Below are 15,323 nucleotides of genomic sequence, written 5' to 3'. Positions count from 1 at the left end.
TTTCATGCTTAGGAAACTCACCCAAAAATACTTTTGGAAAAAAACCTCTGCATTGACCTAAATTCCACACCATTGAAATCAATGATAAAAATCTCACTTATTGCAATGGGAAAGTTAGGCCAACACTGAGCATTGTTTTTCCAGTTCTGGGCTTTTTCTGTACAGAAGCTGTCTGTTACACTGACCCATTGTTGACTTTGCTATCCACTGAATATGAGAATAACCTTTAACACATAACCTAATTTTTTTATTTTATTTGCTGATTCAAATTGTATCCTTAGCTCTATGAGCACTGTGCTTTATTAATGCCTGCAGTAACACCATTTTAAAATGGGCTATGCAAGTAACATTTGTTTTCCGAAAGTCCCTGCTTACAGTCCCCCACCTCCCCAGATTAATGAAATCAAGACTAGAGACTTACCTTCCCTCCTTTTCTCCCCAATTAATTTCTTTTACTGAATAATAATTCCAGTAAAATTCATCAGTTTTTGTTGAATACTACTTCACATAATTCTTATTTAAGTTGTCTTTTCTAAATATGAAAAATTGAATCAATTTCGATAGTAGTAGGTAGAATTCACTTAAAGATTTCTGCTTTTGAAGCAGTGTTGTCATTGCACTACATGGAGGCGTATGAATAACATTGTGTCACTTTGCATTCCCATTCTCAGCCAATTTTGGTATACTTTAAGAATGGTTTTCAAAAATGAGATCGTAAGCCCCAAGGGCTTCTACTGTATCAGACATCTTTTAGTGAACTTGTTACTTAAGGCATATTGTTTCCAAAGCCCCATGTTCTTCCCTCCAGACAAATTGCATTATGTGTTACCAATAACAATGCCATGTCATTTTATAGGAAACTAAATTAAGCAATACAAGTTCAGGTTATTGGAAACGAGATGATGCAGTAAAAATAGTATTTTGGTTAACATTGAAAGAATGCATTCACTTAATGGCTTAAAGTAGGAAAGTTTCTTTTTATTACTTACATTTTCATAAATGGATTTCTATCCATCAGTCATAGCCCTGTAGGTAATTTAAACTGGAGCGTTTCTTGTTTTTGTTTTATTTTATTTTAGGTTTTGGGGTTTTTTTTATCCTAAAGACAGATTAGCTGTCTTCCTCCAGCAATGAAATTTCTGAAGGTCACTGTTGCGTTTTCTTTTCCAGCATGATCATTGATGTGTAAGTAGATAAAATTCAGGTTTGTCTGGAGGAGTTGGAAGGCTTAGGCTATTGGAATTTGGATTTGCAGCTTTGGTTCCTGGTGCCATTCCAGATCAGTAACAAAACAAAAACAGACCTTCTTTAATATCTGCTAGTCCAGTCAGCCGGTATGTAATGAGTTAGTCATTTCTGCAGCAATTTCCTGAGGACAGGTTTTTATTTTGGTTTGGTTTTTTGACATTACAAAATCCCTGTAAATAGGACTAATTGGTGATTGGTGTTTTTTGTTGGCAGTCTCCTCAGAGAGACATGGAATAGACATAGCAAGTGAATGAATTTTTCACCTCAGAAGTGATCTCTAAATTTCAAAGTATCAATGGAGTAACACAGATAAGCTTGCATTCCTGCTTCCCTTGCTGTAGCTCTTCTGTGGATAGAGAATAATTTCTACAATTTTCAGTATGGTATCTTTCATGAATAGTAAAGTCATGAAATAATTTTGAAATTATCAAGTACAGCAACGACTAGTGTAAACTTATTCCACGCTTTCTCACCCAATATGTGTCAGTCTTAAGCTTGGAGAAAAGAAGGTAGACTCCATAAATTATGCTGCTTTTAAATTCTGCATTTTAAATACAAGAGACCAAGTGTGTGCTAATGTTGACTCTGGTCCTGCAGTTGGCCCAGCATGTGTTTGTGGAATCAGATGGTCTCCAGTGCGATTCCACATAAACTCCCGGGTCCTCCCATCTGGCTCCAATTGCAGAAACATATATTGGCAACCTCAGTTTTTTTTTAAAAAATCCCCAAATCTATAGTCTTTAAAAAAATATTTTGATAAGTTCATTTATATCTAATTTAAAATACTGACTTTGTATCGGGTGTACCATTTCCTGAATTAATTTTAAGATGTTGTCAGCTATTATTTGTAGATGTACATGAGCTCAGCTCTGCCTCTTTATGAAGTGAAGTATTTAGTCTAGTTGGGATGAAGTTGTTGCCCAACAAACATTGGCCTGGGTGCCAGATTTTAGTTTCTAGTAAGGAAACACAGAGGTGGCAGATTCTGATTGCCAGAAGCAAATAAGGAGAAGTTTATTGTAGTCTTTTCTTTCATTTTGTGGTCCATCATTGCATGATGAGGCATTTGAGGAGTGGGAAGGCAGTGGGATTAGTGGTTCTAATTAACACAGATTAGGGAATGCGAGTTATGGGTGGCTAGTTTGGCAAACTAAAAAAATGTTATCCTTATCATAAATGATTATGAACAGCTGTTCCTTACAAATTGCTATAAATTCCAATGCTAGAACAATTAGAGATAGTTTATGTATATTATATTGCATTTTGAAGGAACTAATCCTAGCTAGGTTGAGTAGTTGCAGTGGATCTGTATTTTGCAAACCAATAGTGCAAAAAAGAACTAGTGAAACACATGTCCTTTGTCACATTGATCTTTTTTTATTTCATATGGCTTTTCATCATCTGCCTGAGTTTTTTGTCCTTTTAGGATCCAGTACTGCAAATAAACATGTAACTTTTCTCACCTGAGTAGTCTCATTGAAATCTAGGGAATTCGAGAATCAATGCCATACACTAAATTGTTTGAAGTAGGGACTGTCTAGCTGTATGGCCTCAGAGTTCCTGGTATATTTTGGGTACAATTGCAATATAAATAAGAATGTAATGGAGGAGGATTACATGAAAACGGGAAAATATATTTTTAGGGTTTTTAACAGATTTCTGTGAAATTCTTGTTCAAAGGACACTTGTGTCTAAGGAAACTGATAACATAGTAAAAGGTTTAGTGTCTTAGAGAACTGAAGATTCCAGGGAGATCTGAATCTTTAGTTATGCAACATTATCTCATAATTTTTTTCTTTAAAAAACAGAGGAAGTGTTTCTCCTTTTAATTAATGAACCAAAATAATTTGATTTTTAATCACTTAATACTAGTGAGATTAAATTAACCCAATCTGAAGGGTGAATGCCAGGCTTTCTGCACTACTTAAACCGTCATAAAGGTTCCACAAGGTTAGCTTCTTAGAGGTTCCACTGGCCTAGCAGCCATGCAAGTATGCCTCATGCCCTCCGCTGCTGCTGAAAATCTCTCTGCTCTCAGCATGCCTAGTCCACCATATAATACAGCAGTGGGGGCAGACTCGCAAGAGTTGTGTATCCACATCCCATACAGATGTTTACAGCTGTGGTTTTAAGCTTATAGATTGGAACAGTGGCTGTGGAATGGCTATGTAGCAGCCTTGGAACCTGACACTTGGCTGTTTTGTGGATTTTTTTTCTTGTCAGTCTACTTCATCTGCTTAAAACTGAAGGATGCTGGGCTAGATGGACCTTAGGTCTGACCCAGTATGGCTGTTCTTGTGTATGGAAACAAGGTGGATTTTAACTAGAGGGTGTAAGTACTACTAATCGGTAAAGAGAAGATTATGTAGCTAACTTCTGATTTACATCTCTCTTTAAACAGAGAAATCACATTTGTTTTCCATGTTCTTTCTCAACTTAAGAGTTTGACACTTATTAAACATCTAGAAAAGTCTTTTAAAGTTATCGTTAATACTTTTAAAATCCAATAAAATCATTCTTATTGAACACTTAATTATTACATAGTGTGCCACTGAAACTAATATAGTTATTTAATTTTATATATTTATTTTTATTCAGATTGTTTGAAGGACGGTCACCAAGGAAGCCGGAGAAGCTTAAAACACTTTTCTGCTACTTTAGAAGAGTCACAGAAAAAAGTATAGCCTCTTATTAATTCATTTCTTTTGAATACTGTGAAATATGCCACTTAGTCTGACTTTTACAGCAAACACATAAGGAATACATAATACATGGACAAATTTATGGCAATACAATGTTATAGAGAATGTTTTGAAAAAAGTATTCAAGAATTTGAAAATACTGATTCCCACAGGAACTGTTGCTTTGCCTGGAAGTAGAGAATATATAAAATATTGAATTATTGTGTAAGATGCTAACTGCAATGCATATCTACAAATTTTCTCTCTCTCACACACACATTCATTCTTTAACACTTTTGTGTGTGTACATGAGTATGTTGTTTAGTTGTAGCCATGCTGATTTCAGGATATTGGAAAGAAAAAGAAGGTCAAGTAATAATTTTTATTGGAGAAATTTCTGTTAGTAAATAGGATTAGCTATGTGGGCCACACAGAGTAATTTTCCCAGACCTGAAGAAGAACTCTGTATGGTTCAAAAGCTTGTATCTCGCACCAACAGAAGTTGATCCATAAAAGTTTTTTGCCTCGCCCACTTTCTCTCTAATATGGGATGGCATGCCAATTATAAGAATATTTGGAAATTAAAATATATGTACACTTGAATCTCTTCATTTTGGCAACCTTGGGAAATAGGCTATGCCGGATTATGGAATTTTTTGTTGCATGGGTGTTCACCATAAAGCTTTTGTACAAATTTTCATAGAGTACTGTAGATGTATAACATGTCAGAAGATGAAATCCTTAATGCACTATATTGAAATGGTTATTGGGGATGGAAGTGCAGAATCTGGGAAGGCCATGCAGGGTTCCAAACCATAGGTATTCCCAGATCAGACACCTGGATTGAGGATGTTGAAGTGTATTAACTTAATTATTCCATATGCTGCTAACTGCCATTCTCTTTCTTGCCTATAGAGAGAGCGCGCACATTCAGGCATATAGCAGCAGTTGTTAGACAACTATAAATATATACACTCAATGTCAAAATAATGGTTTCAGGAAACTAACTTTGAATTTAATTGCTTATCTGGTTCCAAAATCTCAGCTCTAAATATTGCAATGGGGGAGGGGGCGTGTTTCATTTTTCCTCAACCACTGCTATTCTATTCCCCCCATTAAAAGTTCATAAGAGAGCTGATTCGTATTTTAAAAGAAACCCACTAAATGAACATCCCAGCAAGACATTGTGCACCCTCAACTCTCATGGAACTTAACTGGATTTTAAGGCAGCAAATTGCTCAGAGTGCCTGTGTGTAATTGGACATTCCAGTAAGATTACATAAGCTATCTGAGATTCAAGTTAATATGCTTAATTGAAATTTCTTACATTGTCATGGGGCACATTCACATAAACTTGTAAAAATATATATATGTGGCTGAGCACTCATTGGAGTACACATGTACCCATGATGCTCTAGTTGTATGCATAGTCATTTGTATAATATATATCTTAATTATATCTGAAGTATCATATCTTTTGTAATGTTAAATATTTTTAACTACTCCCAAAATTGCACCCAAAAAAAGTTCCTGTTTTACCTGACTCAATTACTCTTTGACTTGAGGACTTATACTTCCATTATGCAAACTAGTAGAACCACATCCTAAACTGGATATAGCTTCTAAGGTCTCACTGAAGTCAATAGATATTATTCACTTAGGTCATAAGCAGAATGTGACACTATGTATGTGACTTGGTGTATAGCTTTACTGCATTTTTACACGTGAGTGAAAAAATGTTTATATGCAAACTGAATTGCAGCAACCTCCTACTTCTAAGTTATATGGCTGCCCTGCCTCTTTATGTACTTAAAATCAGATGGGATTACGTTGCATGTAACTGGTGAATTAGCATTTTTTATGCTATAATTCCAAATAATATTTAATGGGATTCTTAAATGTTTTGCATTAAATTAGTAATTTGTATCACATTTTCAAATAGACCTGTTTGGTTCTGTAGGTTTTTTTTTTTTTTTTCCCCTCGTATAATGAATTAAGACTGAAGTAATTTTGCCCTGGAAATGAGTGGAAATTAAGTGTTTAATTCCCCAGTCTTTTGTTATAAATAATAACAGAGTTCCTTGTAACAGAATACATTGGAGCGTCTGTAAACTAAAGCTTACTACTCAAAACATATGCTTAATTTGTGAAACATTGCCTTCATAATATTACAGAACCCTTCTGCAGAAACACTTAATACAAGACCTTCTGTTTAAAAAATAAGCTAACCTTTTTTTAAAAAAAAATTTTAATAGCCACACACAATTTCTAACAGCATTATAGGAATAGTTAACACTTTCTAAAGAATAGGTTTGTTGTGCTTTCCTAAATAATTAGAAGTCTTAAAATATGTTTTTATTCCAATGGCACCACAATTGCCTCTAACAATTTCTAAGAATTTCTCACTCTAAGAATATTTTTTCATGGAAGAAAGATGATTGCTTTTTGGACAAAGAACAGATTGAATAAAAAATGTTTCTTCCAAATATACACAAACTGATCTTTGCTGCTGCAACTTTTAGTGAAAGAAAAGTTACATAAATAAAGGTTTCCAGCCAATGGGAGTTCCCTATTTGAAGGACAGGCAGCATACAAAGTACAGGCTGACCTCACTATAAGTCCAAGATATGTTCCAAAAAACTTGGACTTATAATGAAACAACTTAAAGCAGGGAATTTTTTCCCCACAGCTGATTTCAATTTGTGCAAATCTTTTTTTCACAACTTAAGAGCAGGGAATGCTTAAGAGCATCAGGTCCTACAAGCATCAGCAACTTTACATCCGTTCCGCACTAAGCAAGGGCGACTTATAGCAGGAGCACCCTGTAATCCTCCCCCGGGCTCACAGCATTCAGAGCACTACACATGGCCCCCACCTGGCTGAGTAACCTGGTGGGCAGAGCTGCTGTCTGGGAGCTATGCAAGTGCGTGCCTTCCAGCCAGACCCTGCCTCTGGCTCCCCAAACTGTCCCTCCCTCCAGCCCAATGCCCTGCCTCTTGTACCTCTGCTCCATGTAACCCAAATCATCTGTACCTTTTCTCCTGTACCCATACTCTCTTCTTCACTCCTCCGGATCACAATACTCTCCCACACCTTACACCTCAATCTCCTACCCCCCAGTCACAACCCAGATTCCTGCACCCCCTCCTACCCTTGTGCCCCAGTTCGTAACCCCTTTCCAGATCCTGCATCCACTCCTACACTGCTCCTTCAGGCCTTGCAACCCTCCTCCTGCTCAGAATCTTCTCCTGAACCCATCCCCCATCATGGACCTTATACCCCAGTCTCCTGCCCCTGGTCACAACCCTTTCCTTCATCCAAATTCCCTCCTGGATTCCACACACCCTCCTACTCTGCAGTCCCTTACTCCAAGCTCTCTTCTGCACCCATCCTCCATCCCAGACCCCACACCTCCTCCATTAATATCATGAAAGAGTGTGGCCCTTGATCACTTACCAGGTTCTTTGAGTGGCCCCTCCTCAATAATTATTGCCCACCTTGCTCAGGATCTGAAGTCTATTTTTGCCTAGGTCACTGCATTCTGCTCTTACCAGTCCTGCCAAGCCAGTCTCATGTTTCCAAGCTTAAGTGGAATATTTGAGAAATAACATGATTTCCTTCTTTGATCTTATATTGGGCGGGGGGGGGGGGGGAGACACTATCAAGTTTTCAAACTGGAAAGGAACATAAATCATACTCCCCACTTATGACATGTCATATCATCACTTTACTTTTGCTGGCTGATTTAAAAAAATAGATATAAATGAAAGTGGGGACATGGAGGTGAAAGTCTCATCACATATCTTTCCATCAGTTTCAGCACTGACAATTTCACTGATGGAAATCAAACTGGTTTTCCTTAGGAGAAACAAACATTTATTTTAATTAGCATTTTTATTTTACGTTGCTTGTTAATATTTCTGAATAAGAACCACGTGTTGTAGTCTTAGTCTCTGCATGATTTAAGTGGTAAGCTTTTAAAAATTGAAACATACAGCTGATTAATGTATGTTTTACTATTTTTATTTGTGTTTAAATAGAACCAACCGGATTGGTGACATTTACAAGACAGTGTCTTCAAGACCTTCCAGACTGGGAAAGGTAATTTAAAAACATCTCTGTGTGAGAAATTGTTTTAATTGCTTGTGATGACTTAGGGCCTCTTGCACCTCCTATTAAAGTCATAGACTCCCAGGGTACGTCTAAACTACATGCCTCTGTCGGCAGAGGCATGTAGATTTGTTTTTTTGGCAAAGGCAAATGAAGCCACGATTTAAATGATCGCGGCTTCGTTTACATTTACATGGCTGCCGCGCTGAGCCGACAAACAGCTGATCAGCTGTTTGTCGGCTCGCGCGCTAGTCTGGACGTTCCCCCTGTCGACATCAAAGCCCTTTGTCGGCAGCCCCAGTAAACCTCATTCCACGAGGAATAACTGGGCTGCCGACAAAGGGCTTTGATGTCGGCAGGGGAGCGTCCAGACTAGGGCGCGAGCCGACAAAGAGCTGATCAGCTGTTTGTCGGGTCAGCGCAGCAGCCATGTAAATGTAAATGAAGCCGCGATCATTTAAATCGCAGCTTCAATTGCCTTTGCCTATGTGTCTAATCTACATGCCTCTGCAGACAGAGGCATGTAGTCTAGACACAGCCCCAGTGACTTTGTTGGGAGTTGGATCAGGCTCTTAATATGTATGGATCTTGTATGGATCTTTATGTATTATCTTGTATGGATCTTTATTCTTTTTATTCATCGAGTTTGGGGGGAGGGAGAAGAGTCAAAAGAATTGATGCAAAAACAGTTGGGAGGAGTGTTACACACTGCGGGGGTTGTTTCAAATTTCTAACTTGATCACATGTATTTCATTTTGTTGGTTCATGATTTAAATGAGTATTTAAATGGTGATATTTCTATGAACATGTGCAGGTATGTATGTGGGGATGGGGAATGTCTGGGTGTGATGGTTCATCTGAAGCAGCAATGACAGGACTTTTAATGCAGTTGTTCTCAAACTGTGGATCACAATCTTCTTTAATGGGGTCACCATAGTTGGTGTTAGATCGAATGGGATTTGGGGCCAAAGCTGAAGACTGAGCCCTACTGCTTCAGCTTCGGATTGCAGGCCCTCTGCCGGAGGATAAATAAAGCCCAAGGGTAAATAAAGCTTTGGCTTTGGCCCTCCCTTCCCCCCACAGCAGGGCTAGGGTTGGATCAGTCTTCAGTCCTCCCTCCTGGGGTTATATAATTATTTTTATTGTCAGAAGGGGGACACAATTCAGTGACATTTGAGAGCCCCTGCTCTAATGCAATAGGGCTGACAGGCAGCACGAAAATTTGATTTGCCAGCTTTTTCCTTGGTTATTCCAATTTCAGCAGCAAACACTCCAAATAGGATGGTGGCTGTTTGTGTGGAAGCGTTGAGTTTTAGATTTAAGTGATGTTTGCAGATGTTGGAGTTGTTGGGTTAGGAAAAATTTTTGGAATTGGAATTCTAGAATCAATGTGCTATAATAATTCCTATACGTTCACTTTTGATTTATTTGCTATATGCTGTATATTAACTATAATTTAAAATATGCACCCTTCTTAGATATATTGTGGACTGAAAGATCTGCTACAGTATCTTGCAAATAGCGTGTCATGGATTTCTTCCTTTTAGTTTCACCAGTTCTCAAATATACTATATGAGAAATGCATGGTAACTCATGCATGATAGCATCTACATGTTTTCTTAGTCTTTAAGGTGCTGCTATTGTTTTAAGTTTAATACTGTTTAACTATTCATTGTTTAAGTTTTCCAGAAACTTTGAAATGTGGCACAGAAGAATTAAGCCACTATTTTAAAAAGATGAGTCAATTTATAATGTCGTCTTAACTCACGAATTGTAGAAGTAAATAGATATATATGTATTGATCAGAAAAGATGCTGTCATTTTGGGGTCAAAAACATATTTTTTTAAAAACAATCAATTACTGTAAGTCTTGGTGTACATCAAATCATGCATGTTTAGTAATAACAGAGTACACATGCTTACTCTAGTCTTTCAGGAAGCGGAATACTCTTACAATTGTATATATAAGGGGCCAGAACTTCTGCTGGTGTAAATCAGTTTAGCTCCATTGACGTCCCTGATTTTTTCCCAGTCTACTCCAAATTATTTTTCAAAATTTGGCCAAATGTTCTGCAAGATAATTTTTTTCTTATAATGCTTCTTTTCTCTACTTGTACAATATGTTCAGCTACTATTTAGAGGCATGAAATACACAATTGTGTGCCTTTTCATTGATGATTGAGGATATAGACATATTTCCCATTAATCTCAATAGAAATTGAGTGGCTAATTTTTGTACACTGACAAAACATTTTTTCTCATATGCTAAAATGCAATCTAAGACATTACTAATATGAATGTATTTTAGTCTATATACTAACCTTTAGATTTACTGCATATATTGTTAACAAAAGTATATGGTAGATTAGAATATTCTATCTACAACACTTGGTGATCAACCTATAAAATTAAGTGATTATTTTAATTTACAATTCTGGGTGGAAGTTAATTAAAAAAAAAGATCACTGATCCAAACAATGCCAATTTTGTGCAAATCTGAGGCGGAGTAGCGGGCTGAAGGGCATAGTTCAGCAGAAATAGTCTCAGCAAGCCATGAGATTTTTTTTTTTTTAGCAGCAGCAAATCTTTATTAGCAGAGATTTAAAAAAGTTACTGTAAACAAAAATTAAAACAAAAATTATAACAAAAAGATCCCCCCCAGGTGAGGTTCACTCAGGCTATGACTATACTACAGCTTAAGTCGACATAAATTATGTCACTCGGGAATTTGAATTAACCACCCTACTCCTGAGTGACATGATTAAGGCTGATTTGAAGTGCTGCTGTAGACAGCACTTAGTGCAGTGGGAAAAGCTCCCCCGCCTACATCGCTATTGCCGCTCAAGGAGACTGGAGTAATTAAGCTGCTGGAAAAGCTCTCTGGCTTACAGCAGCTACAGAATACTGCTGTAAACACTCTAGGTCATAACCTCAGTAACTAGGTATGGAGTCTTGCCTTCCAACAGGCATGCTTTGTCTTTCCAGAATGCCTGGCTATAACTCTTCTCCTGAATTACTGAGAAACAGAAAAGGAAACTGAAGCTGTAGTTATTTCTTTGTTTATTGGGGACTGAGTGGTGCCTCTGCACCCAGCCACATCCAGGAGTATCAGAATTCTAGGCCCAGATCTGCATTTTACTTGTTCTCTGGCCTTGGGTGGGGAATCTAATTTCTGTTTCACCATCTATGAAATGGGAATAATAAAACCTGATTCACCAAGTGGTAGGGAAATTTGACTGATTTCTTCATAGGGAGTGGATAACTATAGGGATGGATGGTACTATATTAATGCATAATCATTTTCTTCACCTCCCACTTCCGTAACTCACAACTGACTTTTGTCTCGTGCCAAATTCTGTCCTAAGTTATCCTGGTCTAAATTGTATATCTGGATTATCCCCTTGGAAAGCGTTTCATTTAAGCCAACTGAGTTACTTTGGATTTACACTCACGTAACTGAGAACAGAATTGTTTGTTTTTGCAGATTTTTAGAATGGAGACTTTTACATTTGATTACCGTATATACTCGAGTATAAGCCGAGTTTTTCAGCACAGTTTTTGTACTGAAAAATGCCCCCCTCGGCTTATACTCGAGTCAGCCTCCTGCTCGCGGGCGGGCGTCTGCCGCCGGCCGGGCCTAGACGCGTGAGCCCGGAGCTCCGGCCCCCCAGCCCCTGCCCTCCTGGCCCTTCCGGCCCCTGCCCTCCTGACCCTCTTAGCCCCCCTGTCCCCCCCAGCCCCTGTCTCCTCGTCCCCCCCAGCCTCTGCCCTCCTGGCCCTCCCGGCCCCCCTGGCCCCTTGTCCCCCCGAGCCCCTGCCCTCCTGGCTCTCCTGGCCCCCCAGCCCCTGCCTGCCTGGCACCATGGGCCCTTGCCGCGTGGGAGGAAGGGCGTTTGGGGCCGTTCGCCATGACGCTCGGGTGCAGCGCTGAGCTCGGGAACAGCTGGGCCAGGAGCCGACTCGGCACCGTGGGCGTCTGTTCTGGAAGCGCCCGGGAGCCCTGATCACGAGCTTGGGCCCGATTCTGGGGCAGGTGCACAAGGACCAGCTGCTGCTCCCTGCTCCCCCTCCCCTCCCCTCCTGTGGTAAAATCCAGCCAGCACCGGCACCCGCTCCCCCCGCTAGCTCACTGGCCCATCGACGCCCGGCCTGGGTCTCGCACAGCCTCCCCCCCCCCCCGCTGGCTCATTGGCCCATCGACGCCCGGCCCGGGTCTCGCACAGCCCCCCCCCCCCCCCCCCCGCTGGCTCATTGGCCCATCGATGCCCGGCTCTGGTCTCGCACAGCCCCCCCCCCCCCCCCGCTGGCTCATTGGCCCATCGATGCCCGGCTCTGGTCTCTCACAGCCCCCCCCCCCCCCCCGCTGGCTCGTTTAGAGGGGGCTCGTTGGCAGGCGAGGGGGCCGGAACGTGGGGGCTGCGGGGCGGGGGCGGCGGGGGCTGAGCTGTGGCCGTGCCTGCAGAACCATATTGTTTTTGTTAACCCCCTTTTCCACTTACAGAGCTAGGTTATTGTTTTTCTTTTAAATAAATATTCATGTAATTTTATTGATATCTATCTTCATTTTTTACATTTACCAGTAGCTGCCTCATTTCCTACCCTAGGCTTATACTCGAGTCAATATTTTTTCCCAGTTCTTTGGGGTAAAATTAGGTGCCTCGGCTTATATTCGGGTCGGCTTATACTCGAGTATATACGGTATATGGTTAATTGATTCTTTACAAGGTAACATAGTATCTAAATATATATTTTAAATTATAGATCTCATAAAAAACTGACCAGGCTGTATGTCACATATGAGGGCACCATAGAAAGCAATGGACGTGGTATGCTACAGGTAAGTGTATAACAACAAATATATGGCCTTATGTTCTGCTTTTGGCACAGTATTGATGACTGGGCAGTTTGGCAAAGTTATTCATATACCTCCTTGTTATGTTTGCTCTTAAGTAGTGAGATATTTATACAGTATAGAAGAAACAACACAACTAATCATCTTGACAGCCTTAATAGGGTTAATATTCTCCAGCTCACCTTGTTTTTCACATGTGCCTGTTTCCAAAACCATTTGACAGAAAATCACAAGACCTGGACAGCTTCAGGTCATTTAGTTTAGACATGGACTAAAGATTGACAGGAAATGAGTTTTTTGTGTGAGATCTTAACAGGATGTCACAGTTTTTGGTTTTATTTTTTAAAAGCTGTTGCTGTGCCCCGTCTAGTGACCAGTTCAGTAGTTCAAGGCTTTTTCTGCTGGCAGCACAGTTGGGTTGGTCTGAGAGCCAGTCCGCTAAAACTGAATTTCTTCTTCATATCCATAAAGAAATGTGTAGTTTTCTTCCACAGTTTGAAGGGGTGATACGTTTAGCTTTTAGAGTTCACTGTAAAAAGTGGGGGTCTTCACCTTTTATCAACAGACATTAACATGTCAGCGTTATTTTTATTTCTTGTCTAGAAAATCAGTTATTTTCTGGTTTGACACTATCTAGCTTTTGTAAAATTGTTGTATTTTATCCCAGTTATTGTTTATCACCATGTTCTTAACTATTTTCTCTTTCAAAATTTGTTCCAAGACCTTGCATAGAATTGAGATCATACTGACAGACCTGTAGTTTTTCATATCACCGGTTTTCTGTCTTTATTAAAAATTGGTACTATATTACCAATTTTTCAGTCAGAAGGTCTGACTCCCGAATTTATGTATTCATTAAAAATCTTTGCAGTTGAACTTGCAATTTCATGCACAAGTTCCTTTAACGTTCTTAGATGGAGATTATCTGGGCCCAACCCAGTTTGGTCCCATTAAGTTGTTTGAATTCCTCCTTGAATGTGATAAATTCTTTTTTCAAATCAATAGCCCCAAAATGGGCAATAAGTGGCCTGCAGAGTTAGCCTTGGTGGACCACCAGACTATTTCCCTAAACATCTTCAATTACAGCTACTCGCAGCTCCTGTTGGCCACAAATCGCTGTTCCAGTCTCCTGTAGGTGGCTTTCCTTCCTGATCCATCCCATCATCCATTCCTGATGGGCTTTGTACTTAGTAGCCTGTTTGAGATATTTATTCATTCAGTTTGGTCTGTGACCCTTCTTTATGAATTTTTTCCCCTTGCTTGGGAAGTACGCATGAGATGCTTTTAGCCATGGCTGCAGAAGCTAATTCCAGGCTTCCTCTACATTCACGTCCTTGAGTTTTTCTGTTCAGTCCACTTCCCTAACTAATTCCTCAATTTTTGAAAGTTTGAATTTTTGAAATTAAGGAGCCTAGTTGTAGATCTGTTTTTGTTTATCCTTCTATATAGTTTAAACTGATTCAGCTCAAAGTCACTCAAACCAAAATTTTCCCCTACAACTGGTTCTTCCATGGTCCCCTCACTACTCACCAGTGCAGATCTAAAACCTCTTGTTTGACTGTTTGGTGGGGAAAGCTGTCACATCCAGGAGAATCTGAGCCCCCTACCATTATTAGTAGTACTCGTCCTCCAATCTGTGTCTGGGAAATTAGTCTCCTATAATCACACAATTTCCAGTAATATTTATTTGATTAAAATATTAGTGGTCTCTGTGTATATCTACAACATATCTTTGGAGGTGTCTAGCATTTTGGGTCCAACCACTATCCCAGAAGTACCTCTGCTAACTTTTTTCTCCAAAGTGATTTTAACCTAAATAGATTCTGATTTATCTGTTCTATCACTTTTAATTTCCTTGCAGTCTACCTCATCATTAATATACAAGGGTTAGTGCACACCCTTATTTCTGTGTGTTGACACTTTTCATAAGTGAAAAATATGTGCTTCTGGGAGGGAGGGCTTAAAGCTTATCTATTTTAAACAGTGTCTTGTCTTTGTTTTGTTAAAAAAAAAAAAAAAAAAAAGTCTCATCCCATTCAGGGGTCATCACCCAAAGTTTACATTAAATCTCACTAGGCAGAGAACTAGTTATACAATTGCATTACCAGTCTAAAGGGTTTAGGGCATGCAGCTGATGGTCGAGTATGTAATGTGTATTTTTTCTAACTCCTGTAAAATGGGAAAATTGTAAAAGGATGTAAAAATAGAAACTACTATATTTTACTCTAATAGAAGGTTGAAAATAACATGTTCCTTCTAAGGCTCTTGGGCTGAGCATTTTGTCAAATAATGAAAAAAGATAGATTTTAGTTTTTAACTTCTCAAGTATACACACATTAAAATACATAGCCAGGTTAACTTAGCTCTGAAATACAGAGGAAAATGTAACAAAGTTTGGTTCATCTCAGTGGAGTTGTTTCTTAGCTGTGCTG

The 15,323-nt window shown here is 39.3% G+C and overlaps 1 protein-coding gene across 4 annotated transcripts in view; it reads left to right on the top strand.

Moving 5' to 3' along the window:
• Window positions 1-15,323, top strand: part of PARG (poly(ADP-ribose) glycohydrolase) — a 139,932-nt gene that overhangs the window by 90,397 nt on the left and 34,212 nt on the right. For all 4 annotated transcript variants that reach the window (XM_025189658.2, XM_014578622.3, XM_006112396.4 and 1 more), the window contains exons 10-12: window positions 3,847-3,926; window positions 7,970-8,030; window positions 12,801-12,876. In XM_025189658.2, the coding sequence (XP_025045443.2) occupies window positions 3,847-3,926; window positions 7,970-8,030; window positions 12,801-12,876 (217 nt within the window). The remainder of the gene's footprint in view (window positions 1-3,846; window positions 3,927-7,969; window positions 8,031-12,800; window positions 12,877-15,323) is intronic.

Source organism: Pelodiscus sinensis, chromosome 8 (assembly GCF_049634645.1).
Source record: "Pelodiscus sinensis isolate JC-2024 chromosome 8, ASM4963464v1, whole genome shotgun sequence".
Lineage (NCBI taxonomy): Eukaryota > Metazoa > Chordata > Testudines > Trionychidae > Pelodiscus > Pelodiscus sinensis.
This window is presented reverse-complemented; position numbering and strand designations above follow the sequence as displayed.